This window comes from Monodelphis domestica, chromosome 4 (genome assembly GCF_027887165.1).
Source record: "Monodelphis domestica isolate mMonDom1 chromosome 4, mMonDom1.pri, whole genome shotgun sequence".
Lineage (NCBI taxonomy): Eukaryota > Metazoa > Chordata > Mammalia > Didelphimorphia > Didelphidae > Monodelphis > Monodelphis domestica.
Genome location: NC_077230.1, coordinates 247,189,249 through 247,198,732, shown reverse-complemented (window position 1 = coordinate 247,198,732; position 9,484 = coordinate 247,189,249). Strand labels below are relative to the sequence as shown.

Sequence of the window (9,484 nt, the reverse complement as noted above, 5' to 3'; positions counted from 1 at the left end):
TATGTCTGAGACAAATTTGAACTCAGGAAGATGACACTTACTGACTTTAGGTTTTGCACTACTACTGTTCCACTTAGCTGCCCCTAGGCTCAAAGGTGCTTAATAGATACTGGATAATTGAATAAGTATTGAATGAACAAGTGACTGACACAGAGTAGGTGCTTAATAAATGCTCTCGATTAAATAGGGAATCATTGAAGTTTGAGCATTTTAGTCTTACTTAAGCAAAGTCTTCTTAATTTAACAAATGACTTGTTAATGCCCACTTAGGGCCAGATCCCAGTCCTCCTATTCCCAAATGTAGAGCCCTATCCACTGATTAATCCCAGTCTGTAATCAGAAGAGAAAATGTTGGTAAAAGGTAAAGAGAATTCCAAATATTTTTAGGTTTAAATTTTTTTTATTTAAATGACAGCCATAGTGGACTAATTGTATCACATCTCTTTCTAAGAGTTGAGGAGAGGCTGGCATCGAGGCAGAGAGGCTGTGGAAGGAAGGACACAGCACATGGTACAATCCTGTTTCATAGTGATCCCTTTCAAATAGGTGACTTTATTAACATCTGCAGTGTCAGGAAACATATCCAATGCCCACTTGAAGACAGCTTTTGACAACTTTTGTCAGACTTCTGACAGAGATTTTTGGGGAAACATGAAATCACATTGCCACAGATCACAGAAGCATAGAACCCTAAAACATTAGCAAAGGCCAGAGAAATGTTTCCGCAAAGGGAAAATCTTCATCCCACCCTAGCTACGTCTAGGTACAAGTAATTTCAGACAGGGGCAAGCCAAGGCATCCTACAGCATAGGAGAACTCCTATGCTTGAGGGTTCTTCTGTGCTGGTCAATCTCAGGAAAGCCATCTTCATCTTCTTAGTATTGATATGATCTCACCAGCAGCCACATGAGGATTACAGTTATGAGGACCACGGTAAAGTTGAGAAACAGCTCCCTCGTGGATCGCTCCATGCTCAAGACGAGTTAACAGGACACTTGAAGGAACCCTCCTGGGCAGCTGCCTTTCCCCAGACTCCTGTCAGTGAACAAAGAAACACACTGAACCTGGAAAGCTCTTTTTATTGCTTGGAGTAAGTGCTATTTCTTTCTTGGGAGTTTGTGGCTGCAGTTCTGAAGGCAGGAGTACTAAAAAGCTTCCCACCTTCTCCAACGTCCACAATTTTACAAATATCCCATCCAAGAATCCTTTTAACACCCCTCACATAATAACCAATCCTAGGGAATAAGTGCTAAATTTAGATGTCCTGCTATTTTAATAAGCGCTTGCTTGTGCCACCTAACTTTAGCCAAGCTATGCTAAGATTACAAGCTTCTCAAAGAAAACAAAAAAAAGGTGGGGGGGAAGAAGCTGTATCTTGATGTCACATGTTGTACAGTGCCTGATATTTGGGAATTTCCTCAAGAAATATTAATGGATAATATGGCAATATCTAACACATTTTAGGAATTTGATCAAATTCAATTATATTCAATCACTTGCTAACCACTCATGCTATAGATGACAGTGTAGATGTCTACTCTATGTACATAAACCAAATAAATTTGGATGGCTGTAAGATAATGGCCTTAAATCCAGATCCTAAGTCCAGAATCATGATGGCTTTCTCTAATAGGCCATCAAAAAAAAGATAATTCAGTTTGTAAAAAATTAATTAGTTATAAGGGGAAACTCAAAAAGAAATATAAAAATAAAAGATAGCAATTAAAATATCAGTTACCTTTATTTGATTTCTTTTTTTTTTCCCTGCTCAACTAATTGATGGAAGAATGGAAGGGAAAGAAAATTGGATCCTAAAGCTTGAAGACTTTGGGTTCAGATTCTAGAATATCACCTTGACTTTCTAAGCCTTTTTTCATCTGTAGATTAAGAATAAGATCTTCCTTTCCTATCTAACAGGATGGATGTGAGAACGTTTTTGTAAAGTTCTACCAAATACCTGCTATCATTATTCCAGCATCTTAAAGTTATAACCATACATAGCAGTAGGTCAATAGGACTTCTTGGAGGTGAAGGAAATAATCCTAATATCTTACATATGTGGATCAATGTGTACTTCAGAGAATATTTACATATTTTTATCTATTTGATATTCATGACAATCCTGAAATGCTGGCTGGGAGAGACAATAACATGGTCTTTGCTTTGTTTCGTTGGGTCTCAGTTCCCTCCTCTGTAAAATGCATGGGATTAGATGAATTCTTTCTAAAATCCCTTTCAGTTGTAGATCCTAAGAGTCTAAGAATTGGGCTTGAAAACCAAACCCACTTCTTGAGGCAACCTAAAAGGAGGGTTTAGGGTTAGATTAGCCATGAGAGCCTTTCCAACTCTGAAATACTCTGATAACTTTTGACTACTTGGATTAACCAGTTTAGTAGAACTGAGTAGCTGGAAATTCCCACCAGAGCATTCTGTTCTGGTAGGCTCGGTGACACACTATGCTTCTTACTATTTATCTTGCAGAATTGCTTGTTTTTTTTAGGGTAATCTTGAATAGATTTGTTATGATGTATCATAAAGGATCTTGCTTTCTCTACTTTGAAATAATTTTTAAAGTATTTACATTATTGAACCCAAAAAGATATTGTACAAGGGCAATTTCCTTGGAAGCCAACAAAACATTTAAGGTAATCAGCCTGTGACAGTTTTAAGAATTCCACAGGTCTTTTCTCATGGCCAACATCCCTTAGAGGACATGAAGCAAAGTTGGTCAGGACCCAGGTTGGTAAACTTGTTTTCTAGCAGATTACCTCCAAGGGTTTAGCACCATGTCTGGCACATAAAGTTAGGCAATAAACATGTGGTATCATTGGTATTCAGTCATTTTCAGTAATGTCCAACTCTGACTGAGTCGAGGGTTTTCTTGGCAAAGATACTGGAGTAGTTTGCCATTTCCTTCTCCAGCTCATTTCAGTTTTATGAAAACTGAGGCAAAAGGGTTAAGTAATTTGCCTAGAGTTATGCAGCTACGAAGAGTCTGAGGGTCAATTTGAATGCCAGAAGATGAATCTTCCTAACTCCAGTCTTGGCACTCTATCCATTGCATCACGTAGCTGCCCATCTTTAGAATCAGAAATTCCTAGATAAGGAAACTTCCATTGCCAATGAAGGATGGAACTTTCTCAGCAATTTGGAATCTTATTGAGTTGCTTAGATTATTATTCAAGGTCACATAAATAGCTAGTATATATCAGAGGCCAGTCTTGAACCCAAGGTTTCCTATATCTGTGGCCAAAAATGGTTTTCTATCCACTAGACCATGCTGTCTCTTACATGAGACATAGTAAGTGCTTAATAAATGCTTCTTGATTGTCTGATTATAAAGGGCAATTTTTACCCCTTTTGAAACCCCAACCAGGGCTCAGGCTTCATTCCTGATGACAAGCTATCCAATCTCACTTGAGTGTCTTATCATAGGTTCATGGATTTTAATTTGGAAGGGCACTTGGGTCATGAAGTTCAAATCCCTTATTTTATAGGAGAAGAAAATGAGGCAAAAGTGACTCAGGCACAGAGCCAACAATCAACCCATGTCCTATATCCTCAAATCCTGCACATTTTTCACTATACCTCATTGTTTCTCAATGTAGTACTCCTACCAACAAAAGCATAGGATCATAGAGTTATACCTGGAAAAAAACCTCAATGGTCTAGTCTAATGACTTTATTTTGTAGGAGGAAATAAGACCCAGAGAAATAGATTGATTGCTCAAAGACGCAAATAGCAGATCTGGGATTCAAACTCATTTCTTTTTTCAAAATCTAATGCTCTTTCCACTGAACCATGCTGTCTTTCATGAAATATGGATGGAAGGAAAAACTTTGGATTAGTAAAGCAATGCAGACAATAAGTGTTTTTCATGGAGATTTTGAGGACTATAGTCTATAATCTTAAGGCAAAACTCGAAAGGAGAAAGGGAATAAAAAAGAGGGAAAATAAACTCATAACATATGGGGGGAGCACTATTCACCTAACTTTATAAGAAATATTAAGTATATAATGTTTATCTCCTCTAAGCCTAATTTTTCAAAATCAATATACTCTTGTCATTCTCATTTGCAGTTTTTATACTCACACACATGCATAGACAATGACCATAAATATTAAATGATAATTCCTTGTTACCTGGAGAGGATCAGGATAAATATGATGTGCCTTGGACTGGATCTTGGAACTGAGCTTTTGCTCTGTTCTTGTTGCCCTCCCAGTGTAGTCTGGACTCCAGGTCTCAAGCAGCAACTTAAGTAGTCGGTCCCAGGGAGGAGGGACACAAGGGTGGTGACAATCAGAGTGATGTCATTAAACAAGCATTTCCAATGAGCAACTTGGTCAGATGGGTGGCTATTTGAGCTTTGGTGGGCTGCAGGGCAGTATTGACTTACCCATGATACTTCTGTTCTTTGAAATAAACCATGGAGACCTGAGAAATATTCTGTTTCCCATTGCCTTTTGGAGTGCTTAATTTGGGACTCTTCACCTTTTACCAAATCCTGATGTAAAGTTTTAATAAATAAGGACTAGTGGTTCTTCTTTTGAGACTCACAAACCAAAAAAGGCTTAAGATTAGTCCCAGAATGGGACATGTGGATGTTATACACCAGCACTGACTCCAGGCATAAAATTTATTTGCATTAGAGCATTTCCTTGGGATTGAGTTATTTGAACTAGGAAATTCTCACCCGATCCCGAATGAAATCATCTCTAGCTTTTTCAGAACTGACTAGAGGCCAGACAGCATAATATACTAGTATTTGCACCTGTTGCTTCATGACATTTCAGCTATGATTTTCTCTGTGGGTAATCACACTGGACTGTATTTTAATCTAAAACAACTGTGGGAAATGTGATTGGTAGTTTTTTGTAACAAGAAAGGTTATTAGTACGTCTCTCTAGTAAAACCTCACTCAGTTGGACTAGTTGGAAGAAAAGCTAGCCAGGATTTAAAAAAAAAATGTTTTCCTCTCAGCCAGTGTAGGCAATTCCAAGACCTTTCTTCACAAGATACAAATAAATAATTTTTAATCTTAGCATTTTCCCGAGACACTAAGAGGTTAAATAACTTGCAAATGGTCACACAGCTAGAATGTGCCAGAAGAAGAACTTGAGTTTAGATCTTTCTGACTGAATCCAGTCCTCTGTCCACTACAACAAGCTACGTCTCATGGAGAACAATGAGTTATAGAGTTATCTGTCCAAATAATCCTTTTTATTGCTTTTAATTTTAATTAAATTAATTACTTTTTATTACTTTAAAATAACTATAGTAGAATAGTTTGTAGATTAATTAAATTGTCTGTCTGATCCTTACAACAATCCTAAAATACAAGTTAAATAAATGATAAGACAAGGGGAAGCTAGGTGACACAGAGTACTGGTCTTGGAATCAGGAAAACTCATCTTCGTGAGTTTAAATCCAGTCACAGACACAAGCTGTGTAACCCTGGGAAAGTCATTTAGTTCTGTTTGCCTTCGTTTCCTTACCTCAGAAAAAATCTGGAAAAGGAAATGGAAAACCATTCCAGTATCTTTGCCAAGAAAACCCCAAATGGAGTCATAAAGAGTCAGACATGACTGAAGTGACTGAAGAACAAAATGATATGGCAGCTAGGTAGAACAATGGATAAAATACTGTACTTGGAGTCAAGAAGGTCTTAGTCTTCTTGAAGTGGCACCTACCCCACAGGGTGGTCGTGAGGATAAAATCCGATATTTATAAGAGCTTTGCCAACTTTAAAGTGTTATTTACATGCTAGTTCTCCCCATTGTACCAATGAGGAAACTAGGGTCTCATTTACAGAAATTTAGGCAAATCATTTAACCTGCCATGGCCCTTGTCAGCTAAGACAATAAATTGCAGAGAAAGTGCCCATCTGCTTCAAGAGACAAAACTTACTCCTCCTGTCCTTCCCTATATGTTGTTGTCTCCCCTTCATTTCAAAGAGGACTAGATTCCACTGAGTGGTGTCTTTTACTTGTTGTGATTTGGACTTCAGTGAGGTGGAGTTGCACAAAGTCATCAGTCATGTCTCAGAGGCATATAAGTCCAGTGGCAAGACAGTCAGGACAATTGGCAATGGCCTGGGATGTAGTGAACGACATTGGCATCTTTGATGTGTTTGATGACCTTTGATGTATGACCAACCCCCAAGTGCTCCACGGCACCTGCTTCAGCTGCATTCATTGCCATTGGAATAATAGATTCTCATCCACCCCTTCTGCTAGGGCTTCACATGCTTGGTGTAGACACAGCCCTAATTCACCAAGTACAAGGATGGGTTTAAAGCCTCTTGGTAATCTCTATTCCTGTCCTTTTCTTTCAAATACCTACTTCATTTTAGTTTAGAGACTGGTATTAATACCCTTTTGACTGATAAAAAAAAAAAACAACCTAAGACTTCTGACAAGTTTAGTGACTTGCCCAAGGTCACATATCTAATTAGTTTCAGAGCTACTGTTAGAACCCAGGTTCAGTATTTTTCACAATAGCACTCACCATCCTACAAATAAGGAAATCAAGTTTCAGAAAAAGCAATTCATTTGCTTAAATTCACAATGCTAGTAAATGGAGCTGGGATTTGAATCTAATCTTGGATACAGAGAATTCTCAAAGAGGAAATTCCCTTATAAATTCAATTCTCTGCCATTTATAATCTTAGTTGTTTAGAGCAGTTAGAGGTTAAGTGATTTGCCCAGGATCATATATTCAGTGTATGTCAGAGGCTAAATTTGAACTCCAAGACCTTTACTCTAAATAAATAGAGGGAGAGGCACTATTCTAACAAAGTTTTACCTCGGAGTCTTCAATTACTTATTTCATAACTGTATTCCCCTTTGAATGGTAAGGGACTTGAAACATTGAAACAAAGGAGATTTCAAGAGACAAAGGAAACAATTTACTTCTTGTAAGCTAGTGATGGCAAACCTTTTAGAGATGGAGTGCCAGATCCCAACCCCACCTCACCCCCCAGATTGTGTGCCATGCTACCCCCAAGCAATCTACTCTCCTCTAGCTCTGCCACCTTTGATGTTCCCATTGGACTACTGGGCAGAGGGGCAAGTGATGTGAGAAAATGTCATCAGGCACAGTGGAGAGGGGGAAAGGGGGCAGCTCTGCCTGAGTCCCTCTGCCTTTCTAGTAATAAACTGGGAGGATGGGGGGAAGGCAGCCATGTGCCCACAGAAAGCACTCTACATGCCATTTTTGACACCCATGCCATAGGTTCACCATCATTGTTATAAGGGGTCTTAGTTTTAAATAGTTTAATTGCCTGCAAAAAGACCAGTGAAATTAGCCCTTCCCCAAGGAACAAATCACTTAAATACCTTTGCCCTTAGTCATTCATCCACAGAAGACCACAACGGAGTATGGGTGGACATCATAAATAAAAAGAGAGCCCCAACCTAAGGGAAGTCACCCATAGACTAGGAAGAAATAGTAAACAGGGGAAGCTAAACTTCTCCTACCTCTTTCTTGGAGGTGACAAAACTCAGAATACAAGCTCTGAAGAAGTTAAAAAGGAAAGACTTCTTTCAATCCCAGGCTAAGCATCATAGCTCTTTTTCTGAAAGAGAATCATGTCATTCCAACTTGAAAAGACCATTATAACACTGCAGCTGAGGAGAGCATGGTACCACTCCACCAAGTCTATGACTGAAGGTGATAAGAGACTTTTGAGAAATCAACTGCAAGTGGCCAGCAGCTTGCCCTATCCTGCAGAGATGCAATGCTCTGTGAAGATCTTAATCACTGATCATGCAAACTACCAAAGCCATTCTGAAAGTAGTTGCCCAGTAACTAAATGACCAGTCCACCTCAGCCAAGGAGCAGCTGAGTCTAGTAGCCAAGCAAACTGTGTGGTCTATTCAAGCAGTCACTGAGCCCAATGAGGAGTGAGATCAGTAGCCAAACAACATGCCTGACCCATTCCAACAGTGTATTGACCCATCCATCTGAGTCACCATACTTTTCAAGCAATCAGTTCAGTTGAGCAGAGATGCAAGTTGTTCATCATCCAAGCTGTGCTCTACAGTAGACTTCCTGGGAACACTCAAAAAGTCAAAACAAACAAAACCAATAAGCTAAAAAATCATAACCCTGCAGTTCCAGATTGGTGAATTGATTTGGCTATGAATGTTCCACATCTGTATCCCACAACCATTGTACTTTAAAGTTGCACCTCTTCTTTCCCCTCAGAGAGTCTGTGTATCTTTTTGAGATAATATACACCATGTTTTTTTTTTGTTTGTTTTTTTTTATAAACCCTTACCTTCTGTCTTGGAGCCAATACTGTGTATTGGCTCCAAGGCAGAAGAGTGGTAAGGGCTAGGCAATGGGGGTCAAGTGACTTGCCCAGGGTCACACAGCTGGGAAATGGCTGAGGCCAGATTTGAACCTAGGACCTCCCATCTCTAGGCCTGGCTCTCAATCCACTGAGCTACCCAGCTGCCCCCAATATACACCATGTTTTAAAGGAAATGCTTTGTAATTTTTCTTCTTGTTAGATCTCTGAATAAAATGCCTTTGTTAAAAGAATAGATTCTAGAGTCTGATTGTTAGAGGTAAGCACATAAACCGGAGCTCATGAATTAGTAATGTAAAGAGGAGGACCATCCTCAGGACTTCCCCTAGAACCCTGAAAATAAAAATAGCTTCTCTTCTGGGGGCCCAACCTGTCTAGCGTGGGTTGCAGGAATCAGGCCAGATGGAATGTTCCATAATGATTAGATAAAACTGATAATCAACATAACTATTTTATATAGTTAAATGGTCAATTCTAAAAAGTTTCAGTGCTATTGAAAGAAGTCTGACCTCTTAAATACTCTGAAGAGCCTCCTTATAATTATTTATATATTATAATTTAACTCAACAAACCTCCATTCATTCATTGGTAGTGCAGAATAAATCAGTAAAAACTCTACATAGTCACAAATTATAAATTTATTCTATCCCAATTGCCATAACAGATTATCCCTGACTATAGATGACATTTCTAACATGAAATATCTCTGAAAAGAGATACTTGTATACATGTATGTATGATAGGCTATGTAAATAATAAAAAAGAGAGCTAACCTTAAGGTTTAGAAGACCTGAGTTCAAGTCTAACTTCTGACTTACTAAATGTATGATCCTGGGCAGATCACTTAATCTCTAAATGTTCTAGACAACTAAGATTAAGTAAGTATATATGTGTGTGTATATATATATATATATACATGTTTTTGAGGGACTATCCTAAATTAACATGAAATATATTCAGTATCAAAGTATTTTTCTATATTTCTTTCCATTTAAATATTTTATTCATTTTTATTATCACTTTTTCTTTCTTGAACACTTTGTTCAGTATTCAGATTATTGACAAAAATGATAGCTACCATCTGGAGACCATTCTTATTTCCAAAGAAAGTTTCTAACCTTGTTGCACCATTCCCACCAGCCACTTCAAAGCTACCTCTTTCATC

The 9,484-nt window shown here is 38.4% G+C and overlaps 1 protein-coding gene across 1 annotated transcript; it reads right to left on the bottom strand.

Annotated features, from left to right (window-relative positions):
- Positions 1-369: 369 nt before the first annotated feature.
- SLN (sarcolipin) lies at positions 370-4,263 on the bottom strand. Its single transcript, XM_007494885.3, has 2 exons — positions 4,145-4,263; positions 370-1,035 (listed from the first exon to the last, which is right to left on the bottom strand). The coding sequence occupies exon 2, from the start codon at positions 969-971 to the stop codon at positions 876-878; it is 96 nt and encodes a 31-aa protein (XP_007494947.1). The 5' UTR covers positions 972-1,035; positions 4,145-4,263; the 3' UTR covers positions 370-875.
- Between the last annotated feature and the right edge of the window lie 5,221 nt (positions 4,264-9,484).

What these genes read in the sequence shown, in the direction of transcription:
- SLN (XM_007494885.3), bottom strand. Translation starts at nt 971, where the DNA reads ATGGAGCGATCCACGAGGGAGCTGTTTCTCAACTTTACCGTGGTCCTC.